The sequence below is a fragment of the Drosophila virilis genome, chromosome 5, assembly GCF_030788295.1.
Source record: "Drosophila virilis strain 15010-1051.87 chromosome 5, Dvir_AGI_RSII-ME, whole genome shotgun sequence".
Taxonomy (NCBI): Eukaryota; Metazoa; Arthropoda; class Insecta; order Diptera; family Drosophilidae; genus Drosophila; species Drosophila virilis.
In genome coordinates this window covers 1,337,230-1,350,718 of record NC_091547.1, presented here as the reverse complement: position 1 = coordinate 1,350,718, position 13,489 = coordinate 1,337,230, and the positions used below count along the sequence as shown (strand labels likewise).

Here is a 13,489-nt window from a genome sequence, read left to right as displayed (position 1 = left end):
GACAGCTGGGCTGATGAATCACGGGAAGTGGAAGCCATTGCGTCCATTGGCTGTCCAGCAATGTACGAATCATCATCACCATCAGCATCACCTGCTCTTGAATCAATTAACGCTTCAATGCCAATTGAATTGATGCGCCCAGCTCTTCAATGCATCCGAAACGAGCCTGCAACTGAACTTGAACCAGAGACGGGCCAATTATCAATTGCCCAGAAACACTTTCAGTCCACTTTGCACTTGGGGGCCAACATAAGCACAATTTTGTGGTCAGCTTCAAGCACTTAATATTGTGTCTACGGATTTGAGGACAGAGTATCGTGCCATGTGCCACGTGCAACTTGCCATTTGGGATTTGTCATGACTGCTGTCTAAAAACCAAAAAAACCACAGCACAAATTTGCAACAACTAAGCAAATTTTATAGCCAAAAGCAAAGTCTTGTGTGTGTGTGTCTGTGTGTGTTGTGTGTGTGTGTGTGTGGTTTGTGAGAACTGATTTACAATTGATTGAACAATGGGTGTCAGGTTCTATGCCGATTACATAATTTGTTGTTGTGCAATTAATAAAATGTCCAACTAAATTGAGAGCAACCGCAAGTCTTGACATTGCGCATTGCGTCGTGTGGCGCATTGCGGTGGCACGTGGTCGTTTGTGGTCGCTGACTTTCAGACACACAAACACACACAAAGCCGAAGAAATGCACAAGTTCAATCAAAATCAACTCTATTTTATTCAGTATTGTTGCCAGAGCAACCGCCGCGCTTTGAACGCAGATTCAATTACATAAAGCCAAAATTTTGTTTTGGGTGGATTGCATAATTATTATACCCTGTTTTTTTGTTTATTATTTCAAGCAGTCGAAGCGGGGAGAATTATTCATAAATCACAGTCACATAGACGTGGTGTGAACAGAAAAACAAACTCAAGCTAAGTTTAAAAACAAAAGCATACGACTCTTAAATACCCTGCAGAAAATTGCTCACTACAAACTTTAACTTTACCAATTTAATCACCTTTCAATTGTTTACGTGGGGGAAAAAAACCCCTATTGAGGTGCTGCAAGCGCAGTCAACATTCTCTTTAATATTTTTGTCTCACTTTAAATAGTTCTTGTTAACATTTTTATGTTATCAGACTAAAGTCAGGGCATGCATCAAACTTTGTTTAGTTGTTGAGCTTCCTTTTATTTGTTCGCTTGACGCAGGGCATACAAAGCGTGGTTGAAAATTATGAATTTTCATAGTTGGAGACAAAGACAAACACCGAAGCAGACGAAAATGCAGCCAGACAGGAGTCAAATAATTAATGGCTCTGGCCGGGGCGTCGGGGCAAGGGGCAAACACGGCGACTTGTGCGAAAAACAAACAAAAACACGCAAAACAGATTTGCATGCAGCAAACGCAGAGTTGAATGAATATAAATTCGGAATGGGAGACACGATGGCACATGTGGCAGGAGGGCGCAGCGTAGAGTAAAGGAGGAATAGGAACTGCTCGTCGGTTGCCTTGGATGCCGACGCTAGCTTGTTAGTAGCCAGGCCAGGCCAGGCCAGGCCAGACCAGGCCAGGCAAGAGCAGGGCATGTCTAGACTTTAAGTTGGCTAATAGCCGAGGCTGCATCCTTTCAGTTGAAGCTCGTTGAAATTTGGTTTTACCAATTTTATTTCATTTGCTTTTTTTTTTTGCATATATTTTTTTTGGCGGGCAGTCGTTGGCCAGGAAATTTGTACTAAACCGAATTTACGCTCTTTGTATTACTTATTTGGCTCCATTATTTGTACAGATGAAGTCAACCAAAGCGCGTTGAGCTGCTCTTGACTGTGGACTCTGGACCCTTGGCCAGGCTTGGTCTGGTCTGGTTTGGTTTGGTTTGGCTTTCGCTTTTATTTTGGCCCGTTGGCTTTGGCCTTTTGTGTGACGTTCTCTTTTTTTCTTCTGACCAACCGACCCTGCACTTGATAATGAAATATAAACGTGGCAATATGTGAGAGAGTCTGCCTGTGGCCTGTGTTTGTCGGTGTGTGTGTGTGTGTTGCGAAAAGCCGGCAGCATAAAGCTTAACCAGAAAACAATGAAAACTAAAGAAAACGAAAAACGCATACGACAAAAAAAAGCAACCTGGCAGGTCCTTCAGTAGCCGCAACAACAAGGACTTCATTTGGCGTTCGACGTGCTACACACTTAAACATACACACACACACACACCTAGAGCGCGAAAGCATAAATTAATCCGATTTAAGCAGCTGAGTAGCTTATTTTTATGCTCCTCCATCAGCGGTCAGTTTCAGTTGATTTTACTTAATGAGCAGCCCGTCACTTTGTTGGCCCTTTTTTAAGAGTCCTCCCCACGCACACACATATAAATACGCGCACACACCAGTTGACGGTGCTCAGATTTTGTTGTCTAGCTGACATTATGTTGGGTCCCGAGTGGTAATGCTCACTTTCTGCTCAGCTGCGACTCGATGCGGAATCATCAGCCGCATCCACATCCACACCAGACTCATCAGCGTGCGTATCCTGGCAACGCGGGCTCATTACGTGCCACGTCAGGCACACCTTGACGTGGCAGCAAAGTTTTAACGCACTTGCAACAGCTGCTGTTGCTGCAGCTGCCTCAAGTAGGGCCCATTCTAAGTTCAATTGAGCTTGAAGTGTTCAAAAGGCGCCAAGCCATACAGCTGACGGCTGCAGTCAAGATTCCCGACTCGGCAGAGACTTAGAGAGGTCCAGAGACAGCAAACAGGCAGCTCAGCCCGGGCTCAGACACCTTTTTTGCAGACAAACAAATAAAGCAAAGAGCTTTTCAATAAAAATTAGAGGAAGGGGGTTCTAGAGAAATCTGGCAGAACCGCTGCTTGGAGTTTGGGGACTGCACTCAAATCTCTGCATCAAAAGCAGTTTGTTTTCCTAGTTAAATTATTAATACTCGTTTCTCTTCTTTTTTTCTTTTTTATTTTTTTGTTTAATATCAGCACACAAACATTTCGCGTTGTTGTGGAATTTATGTTGCGTGATTTTGGCATAAATAACAACAAATTTGCAAGCGAACACCCTGGGCTAAAGACAACGCAGAGGTTGTATGCGACTAGGCGACAGTTGGGTTTTTAACTACAATCTGAGTCGCACATAAATACTTTAATAGTTCTTATATTAAATATTAATACCTGATTTGAGTTCTATTGATATTTTCTTCTTTCTACTTTTCGTTTTATTATCTTGCAAGTTATATGAACCCTTACGTTGTTATTGTCTAGCCTTTTTAGCACAATTAAGTACATTTTTAACAATAATTAAACTATCCATCTAACATTATAAATAGCTTCACCTACTGTGGTTATGCTTACTCCAACCTATACTTTTCTGCAATCAACTCTAGCATATCCCGTGGTCCATCACATAAATACAATTCACGTTTAAGTTTTGGATATTTTTTTTCGCATTGCACTCTGCCCGCTAAATTGGCCAAATAAAAGCTACTAACTGCTAATGGCTTTTACTCTGTGGTCGCCTTGTTGTTGTAGTTGTAGTTGTTGTTGTTGTTGTTGTTGTAATGTGTGTTGGCTAGCCGGAAAACATTGTTTGTTGGCCAGTTTGATGGCGCTCCTAATTGACGTCAACATGGATTGTCATTATTTTTATGCACTAATTGACGCAGGGACAACATTTTATGCATTGCAACCAATTAATTGATTTAAAGAGCAATTAATATATATGCAAACAGTACGCAGCAGACACGGTCCAACAAATCGGCGGGCATTCAAAATATATATTTATATATTTTACAAAAAACTGGCAAAAATATCGCACTTGAGCATTTTTGAAATTGGAATCGCGTTTTAAATAGACCGAGAGACGGTCGCATAGCATTGACATAAATCAGCCCAACGAAACGGCTGTTTAAATAGATATTGCGCTTTTCTATAGTATTGCCACGCCCCCAGCGGCCGCCTTTGGCACACCCACGACCACTCTTCGGCCCATTAGCAGCTGAACTAATTTGTAATGCCAAAGTAAACAGAAATTTGTTGTTTTTGGTGCTTTTGGTGCCGTTTGAAAATGTCAACGAAATAAATTCCGTGTGGCATAATAAAATATTTACACGCATTCGCAAATGCTGTTACGCTCAAACAATTACCAAAGCTTGTTGTTGTTATTGTTGCGGCTGCTAGATAAACAATAATATTGAACTAGAATAAATTCTTAAATTCAGACATTTTTCTAGTCGCATCGAAACATTAAACATTAATTAAAGCCATCCAATTTATGAAGAACAATTTGTACAATATGCCATCAATATAAAAAATGTTGACATTGAGCTGACAGTCGCTTGACACACGCCTATCTATAAATATGTGCATGAGTCGAACTCTTATCTGTGCTGCGCTGATTCACAACCAGCCCTGAATACACTCGAAACCATATTCACAGCGTAACCGGCAACAGTTTGTCACAGTTCGAGGGGTCAGTGCGAGGCAATGATTCATGTGTCCACTCGACAGACATGCCTGAGTGCCGAATGCGAGTCATTCGATTGACAACATGGCATCAAATGCACTCACTTCAAAGTCAAAAGAGCGTGAGATTGGCTCTAATCAAATTCCAAAAAACTGAAATACTTTATTAGTTTCGAGTAGCTGAAATGCAGCTTTTCCCGAGCTTTGAACCAACTAAATTGAATTGGCTGCCAACAAGTGATGCCACTTAAAGCTTTCCCTCTCTCTCTATCTCTCCCTGCTACTATTTTTAAAATTCATCAAACTGGCACTGCTTTAAGTTAAATAACTGTCAGCCACAAATGTTTGGCAAATTAATTGAATTAAAGCTGTACAAGGTATTCAAATTTAATGCTCCATCTGTGGCCTGGCCTAGTTGCAAAGGCCATAAACATAATCTCTCTGGCACATAACTCATATTCATATCTCTATTTCACAGTTTTCCAAATAAAAAATCATATCTCGCATACATTTTTTGCAAGGCAAACAACATTAACAGCCCCCCATAAAGCCATAAAGCTTATGGGTGTATACATATGTCAATATGTAGCATATATAAATATAGATAAAGTTATTAATCCTATACAAGTGTGTACACACTTATACACACACACACACACACTCACATACATACGCGTTGGAAGCATTAAACTACTAAAAAATACATATTCCAAATGATTTGGTTGAATTTGAGTGCGTGTCACCAGAAATGTAAAATTATTAGAAATAATTTATAAATGTTGAACAATTTGTACACAAGAAGACATATACACGCGCGCTATCTGTATATATATATATATATATATATATATATGTATGTGTGGGTGTGTGTGTGTGTGTGTGCACATAAAATATCCAAAATGGCAGCAAAGGAAATGTTGTTGGAAAATGGTGGGTAAAAGTTTTCGCGTACCGTGCGCAAAATCCCGCGCGCGAAAAAAAAAAAACAAATCGCTACAAATTTATTTATAACAAAAAACAAATAACAACAAAAAAGAAATCCGCATTTAAATGCATAAATAAATTAACTGCCAAGCTAATATATATAGTTTTTTCCCCCAATATCTCTTTTGTTTTTTTCGCTGGTCAATTTCGACCCACGAAAATATTCCGATTGGCAACACAGTTAAAATTAAAAGCAAATCTGAGCACTGATAATTGAATCTGCCCACTTGTCGAGCCCAGTGTGGGCGTGGCACTTACCTTTTGCACTAACAGCGGCTGGGCAAAGTCCACACCGCCCTGCAGGCGAAATCCCCAGGGCTGGGCATCGAAACGTGACAATTTGATTTGCAGCAATTGTGGTTGGGCCATTTTCCTATTGCACTAAGCCGGAATTTGCTGAGGGGATGCGGGGGGAGCTGTAAATGGAGCAAGACAAAAGTCAGTTATAAGTAGATGCAATGCAACAACGGAAACAAATGGCGTATACTTGATATCACGTAGCCGACTAATTAATATAAATACAAAAAGCAAAAAAAGATCAACAAAATAGCTGAAAACAAAAGCGCAAAATATGTAAGAAACACAGTCCGAAACACAGGCAGCTCCCACGTGCCACACACTAATAAAGACATTATTCAGGCATGCATACAACATGCTAATCCCGACTGCCATGCCACACAATTCCTGTCCCAAGTCCTGGCTCTCTCTCTCTCTCGCTCTCGCACACTCTCTATCTCTAGTCCTATTCCTATTTGGCCAGTTTTGATCTCTGCGGCAGCTGCAGCTGCCAGCGCATTCTCGCATGCGAAATAAAAAAAGAAGAAGCTTCTCCAGTGCCAAACTGCCAACATACTTTCGGCTGATGTTAGGCAGCAGCAACAGAACAGGACTTGAATAGTACACTAGCAAATACTCTACCTTTTTATTGTAATAAATAGGCAGATTATGGATAAACCTTTTTTTTAATTTTCCAATTCAAATCTACTATCTAATATTATTATGCTTAAGGCATTATGTCTAACAATCGATATTTATAGATAATATCATACTGACAAAGATATCGGTATTCCATTTCGTATATAATAGATTAATAAAATTTAATTAATATATATATGGCTTAAATGCTTTTCAAGTACAAGCCAATATACCCCACAGCCTTTAGCTGAGCATGGGCATAAAACATAAAACGAGCTAAACTTTGTTAGATATCGCCTTTTTTCTTCAGCGTGTGCACACACTGAATGCCACTATGTGCACACACATACACACACAGTGTGTGCAAAAAGTGCACGCATTGAGTGCACATGGATCCGGGGGCCCAGTTGTATGTAAGTGTGGCTTACATGGCTTTTTTCCTGGTTATAGTCGTCATGGCTGCGTTGTAATTTGCACAGCGTATGTGTGTGTGCCAGTGTTGGAGTGTGTCTGTTGATTTAGTTTGCTGCATAACAATTTTGCTGAGTGTTGTGTTTTTTATTAGCAAAGACGCCCACCAACCTAGCCGAGGCCAGGCCAGCCCAGCCCCATGGTTACCCATGCCCAGCTCAGTGCAGCATGGAAGGAAGACACTCAAAGTGGAAGTAACTACATTAAGCTATTAAAACGACAGCAGCTGCCAGCTACAAAGGACAAGGACACGGCAACGAGTCTACGGCCACTTGCAGGATATGCCACACACAAACCAACACACACAGACACATACACACACACACACAGATAGAGAGAAACAGAGACACATTTTAGCACACACAGCAGTTTAATTAACGTTAAGTGCGGGTGGTAATAGCACCAGCTCGATCCTCAAGTCCACAGCATGTATAGAGAACCAGAGACAGGTAGGGAAAGAGGGAGCCCTCCCTCCCTGAGAGGGGGGCCTTGAGTTGGCCCATAATACGGCAGCATTTGCATGTAAATGTTATGCCGCCGCCATGTGAAGTTGCCCCATTAGGCGGCACGGCAACGTATGCACATGCACATGAAATAATTTAATTAAAATATTAAATAAATGTGAAAAGCCAAAAAGAGCTGCGCCAAGTGCCCCAAACACTGGCACTGAATAAACGCGCCGCAAAACGGAAAGTGTGCAAACATAAACGCCACCTGAGTGAATCCTGAGATTCCAACCAGCTACGAGTACGCGTACACACCTGTGTCTGTCTGTGTGTGTGTGTGTGTGCGAGTGTAAATGTGTGTGCTGGCTAATTACTGGCATTAGAATTGAGGTTTAATGGTCTCGCCCCAAACATATGCATAGGTCTGTAATATGTATGTGGATGCTAATAGCCAGCTCAACAACTGTTTAGAGCATTAGCCAAGAGCTTCAGAAATATGGAACAGTGGAAAATGGACTCGGAAAATTAGCCAGCGGCTAAATGGAGCAGTGGAATATGTGGAAGAATGTCAAAGTATATATCAGAACACTAATCAACAATACTCTTTGAGCTACTCCCTTTAAGTATATTTAGCCCAGGAGCTAAGCTATGAAACAGTGGAATACTGAATAGTACACAAATGGAACATGGGGACATGTGAAAGAATATTATTATTCATACGAAAACATTTACAAACTGCACTCTTTCTTTAACATTCTCCATTTAAGGCTTGGAGCTACGGAATATGGAACAGTGGAATATTCACCAATGGAATAATGTAACACAGGAATATGTGGAGGAATGTTATGTTTTATACCAAAACATGTAAAATCAACTCTTCAAGACACTCCCCTTAAATACATATAAGTCAGTAGCTAACGAATATTGAACAGTGGAATGTGAATCAATAGAGCAACGGAACACTGGAATAAATGACATAATGTATTTTTGTATACCACAACATTTACATATAACTCTCCCTATTTAGCTCGTTATAGTTGTAGAAGCAATAATACATTATTATTGATAACTTTATCCGCACTTGGGCGACAAATATGTCGACTTCCTTGCTGTCGGCTTTAACCTGTCAACTGGGCGAACCTAGCAGCGTTTACAGATATCATTAATAAACTTAACCCCAATCCATTGCAGCTTTATGACTAATAATCAAATGCCGGCTTACGAGCGGCGAGCAGGCACGGATACCACGTATCTTATTTCCTCACATAACGAAACAAACCAGACATTTTGCAAAATAAACAAGCAGAAAGCTCTGTGCCCATATGTAGATACAACCGTATCTGTAGCTGTATTTGTAGCTTTTGCTGTGGATATGTGACAGCTTGTGGCTGCAACAAACTTATCGCTAATAAGTTTTACACACAATTGGCAAATTAAAATTTATTTATATGCAGTCAAGAGCCAGGGGAGTGGCAAGACGGAGCGAGGGGTTAAGGGAGTGCGGGGGTCTGCCATTCGTCATGCTGTGCCTGCTGAATTTTGCATGGCAATTGCGACCGGGTGTCGCAGTTGCTGGTGTTATTATTGCTGTTGACGTTGGGAACGTGGGTATTGGTATTGATATTGACCAGGAGCGGATTGCCAATTGCCAGGTTAAAAAACAAACAAACAAATCTGAATGTAACTAAAGCAAAACATGCCCAATTAGTAGGGAAAGCAATTCAAGCTGAGTTGCCAGAACTAATCTGAAGATTATATTTGATCTTCTCTTTGCAAGCTCTACCAAGTCCGCTCCTGCAGCCTGGCCAGGCCCCCCTTGTGGCACAAGCAGCCGTTGCAATTCATTTCATTTGATTCACGGAAAGCAACAAATCAATTTGCATTCGGTAGTTTGGGTGATTTATGGCATTACGGCATGTTTGTGTGTGCACATAATTTTTGGGCGTGGCTTTTACGCCGCATGTAAAAATATTTAAAACAAAAAAAAAACAGAACAGAAAGCCAAACATTTAAGCCGAATCGCCGTAGGGGAAATCGAATGAAAATACGGCAACAGCTCGAAATAAAAGCGAAAACCAAACAAGCATCGAATTGATTTCTGACGCACACATTTTGTGCCATTAGCACTTTTGGCTTAGGTTTGACCAACTACTCCAATGATCCAATCGTTCAATCGTTCAATCGTCCAATGGTCCGTTCCATCTCGCATTTTGTTGACCCGCATAAAGCAAATGACCGACCGGCCCCTAATCGAGCAGCCACAACAACAACAACAACAACAATGAGAAGCCAAGCAAAGTGTAGAAGCCAACGCAATCAGCCCGAAACCTCAGAAACTCAACCGAAAACCAAAAACCAAAAACCAACTGAAGCATCCACTGGCCACCGCGGATCGTTGCCTCTTTTAACGCTGATGATGTCATGCGGTAGGGTCAGCGGGTGGGGACAACTGAAAACTGGCAGCCGGCAGCCGGCAACCGGCAACTGGCAACTGGATACGGCAATTCGGTTTGGGGATTTCGCACGCTGCTCAAAATCTTTGTAAATAATGAAGCACAATTTGTGATACCCTCCAAACAACGGCCCGACCAGCTGGGCCATACACATTTCCATACACTTTAATAGATTTTGCCTGTTGGCAGCAAAACCATTTATTATTAAGAAACCATTTGAATACAGGGTAGCCCGATGTCTTGCTAAGGCCAAAATTCAAACATGTTTAGCTGCGGCTTTTCGTTTCTTTTTCCATTTTTTGTGCTTGTTTTTTTGATTCGTTTTCTTTTTTCTGTTCGATTCAATGATTAGATTTGGGCAGTGAGAGATAACTTGGACTCTGAAGTTGGAGGCTATTTTTGCCGAAATACCGTTGCGATTTAGTGCCAATCATAAACATAGATATAGATATAGAAATACCTACACATATATGGATCAGTGGGTATATGTATATATGGATACAATAGGACAGCATAGACAAGACGGATTGGAAAAATAAATACATTATATTATATACATGTATGTAGATAGATAAATAAATAGATAGAGGGACAGGCAGATGGATAGAGCGAGACTTATAATAGATAGATATATAAATATATATATATATATAGATAGAGAGATAGATGGATATACAGATACACATAACTGATAGATATGTAGATGCATTTAACAGGTCTGCAGGGCTGATAGCAAAATTGGCGATGCTTTGATTCATATTTAAGTTTCGCTATTATTTTTGACTTGGTTTAAGGTTCGAATCTAGTTCATAGAGTATATTGGAAATCCGAACTGAAACAGTTAAGCTTACAATCGGCTAGCAGCTGTTAAGGTATTGGTATTTATTTATAGGTATTATTACGAACAGCGCAAAGCCAACGACAACAGCGATTGACCAAGTCAGCGCTCAACAATCAATCAAATAATTATTTAAATCAAGCAAAATGTGATAAATGCATTAAAAATTTATGCAAAGTATTAAAAAAAAATAAAAATAAGACTAAAAAAAATAAATAGAAAGTGAACACATTACACGTTATTCGTCTTTAATGAGGCTACTAATTGCAAGTGGTGCAACTGGAAGAGGTTTTCTTGAATTTTTTATGGGCACAAACAAATTCAAAGTTAGACAAACTTTTGGCTGGCATGCCACAGCAACAACAATAATAACAACAACAACAAATACACAGTGGGCATTTTGTTGTTGTTGGGGGATTTTCAACACATTAATAAACTGCATATGCAACAGCTCATTAAAAGCCACTCGAGCCTGTGGCAACACGCAAGGCAGAGCCAGAAGCTACCATTGGAGAGTGGCAGCCAAACGAGATCTGGGAGCAACCAGCGGCAATGGCTGGGGCAGCGGCGAATGCAACTGCAACTGGAACTGGATGAGTTTGGGGTATGTGTTAGTTGCATGCAACGGGCACGTCAAGTGGCCGAGCCCCAAGAAGCAGCTGAAACTACTTGAGAGTTTATTTAGTTTATTTGTTGTTGCTGCTGCTGCTACTTGCTGCAGCTTGTTGTTGTTGCTGTTGTTTTGTTGGCTTTTTGGGCCAAACAAAAGTGAAGTTTGTTGTGTGGCTCTGGGGCTGCCGTCTGGCGCGTCAACGCGGCGACATTCACCCACTGAACTGCCAGGAGGGGAAATTAGGAACAAAATGCAGCCAACGAGGCTGTCATGAAATAACAAGCCATGCAAAATGGCACACACCATACGCATGTATGTGTGTGCGAGTGTGTGTGTGTGTGTGTGTGTGTGTGTCTCGTATTGGGCTCTCTTTAGTCCCGGGGGCCAGTCAGTCGCCAAGAAGCGAGAACGCGTTGATTTCGCATTTATGCAAATTTCACGTACACTTCAAACTGTGCGGCTGCGTTTTTTGCCCGCCAACTTTTTTAGCCGTTTATTTTTTTCAGCTGGTTTTTTTTTTCTCTGACGCGCTCAAACTAAACTTTGGCTAGAGTGAATCTGAAGTTGGTGCCGAGAGTCGAGTGATTTTTAGTTTGCTTTAGAATGTGCTTTTTTTTGTTTGTTTTTTTGGTCCATTGCAAAGGCATTCGCTGATGCGACGTGACGTGACATGAACGTGACGTCATGTGTGTGTGCGTGATCCACGGGCCAGGACATGGCTCTAGCTGCTGCTCCTGCCTCTCCTGCGGCTGCCTGACTGCCTGGCTGTTGCTCTTCAGTCTGTCTAATGCAATGCGCGTGCTAAATGGGCGTAACTCAACGGCTCGACGACTTTTTGCTGTGTGCGGCGCTTATCAAGCGCTGCGAAAAACGCAAAACTTTTTCACTCAGCAGCAATAACAACACACACACACAAACACACACGCACACACACTACCCTGCATTCTGCATCTGTCAGTGCATCAAAACACTTGAGTATTCGAAAAGTTGTTGTTGTTGTTTTCTTTTTTTTCGCTTTCAGTTTTTAGCTGCGCGCTGCATGCGGCGTATACGTAATGTTTGGCTTGGCATTTATTTTTCTACTTTTTTTTTTTTCTTGATGCGCGCTCATATTTTGCCTGGCACACAGACACATTTAAGAGCTGACAAAAGTGACACTTGCTGTTGTTTTAGTGTGCGTGCGTGTGTGAATATATTTTGCTTCTTGGCGCTTTCAAGTGCTCTGTCAACTGCGCAGCCAGGGCAAACACGTCCAAATGCGATGCCAAAAGAATGCAAGTGACATTGAGAATGCGCCAATTTGACAGACATAGCGTCTATCCGTCTTTTGGCCAGACATTCCCGGAGCTCTCTTTGTGTATCATTCAAAGTTTTGCTTAGCTACTTATCCAGCAAGTTATTTGCCCTGCCCCACTCTACGCCCCTATGCCTTGACAGTCTGGGCAATGGCCATGCGCTGACTTCGCCTTGACTTGTCACAATCCTCGCCAACAAATGCTGCACAGGTGGGCGACACATTCCCCTTCCCTGCCGCACACCTACTACTTATTTGCTGGCTGAGTCCTGGCCTCTGTCAGCACACTCAGAGGCAGACAGGCGTGTGATAAGTTCATTACCACAATGTAATCCATGTCTGCCCTTTGAAACTGCAATGATTACAATTTACTCAACAGTTTTTAATGCACTCGAGAGAATTGCAAGAACTTTGGTCAGTTTATCTGATAATAACTACGATTGAACTTTAACCAAGGCCAAAACTTTGTCTTTGTGTTGTGCAGAAATACATATAAATATATATACATACATATATAGTTTTTATCATAAATATAATTTTGCATAAAAATTGTTGTTGTAATAAAATGATCAAAAAATAGCGTTTGCAATTTGCCATCTATAATTGCAGAAATTTTGCATACGCCTGCAATATGTAAATTGATAAACACACCCACACATCCACACACACACATGCAGGCACACTCGAATTAAGTTTATGCGTATTTTGATTGCATATAATTAATGCGACCATAGCGAGGCATTATAATTATATATAGCATCAAATGGGAATCGCATTTTTATCCCAGACCTGTCAGTGCAAAGTGGACTCAAAATTGATTCATTTTCTGTACGCTCAAATTAAAATATTGAATTGCAAAATTTCTACGCATTGCAAATGATTTTCAAATTTAAGCCGAACAGCGTTAGTAAATTGTTTATGAGCTCTCTCGATTGGCTGCTAAAATGCATTTTAAAAACAATCTGCATTACTCTTTAAATATGCAAGCATCAATACATTTATTAACTAAAACAAGCGATC

General features: G+C 41.0%; 1 protein-coding gene across 8 annotated transcripts in view; it reads right to left on the bottom strand.

Annotated features, from left to right (window-relative positions):
* Positions 1-13,489, bottom strand: part of Zasp52 (Z band alternatively spliced PDZ-motif protein 52) — a 60,774-nt gene that overhangs the window by 38,897 nt on the left and 8,388 nt on the right. For all 8 annotated transcript variants that reach the window (XM_070209814.1, XM_070209815.1, XM_015168819.3 and 5 more), the window contains exon 3: positions 5,698-5,855. In XM_070209814.1, coding sequence (XP_070065915.1) covers positions 5,698-5,808 — 111 coding nt within the window. In that variant the 5' untranslated portion in view covers positions 5,809-5,855. The remainder of the gene's footprint in view (positions 1-5,697; positions 5,856-13,489) is intronic.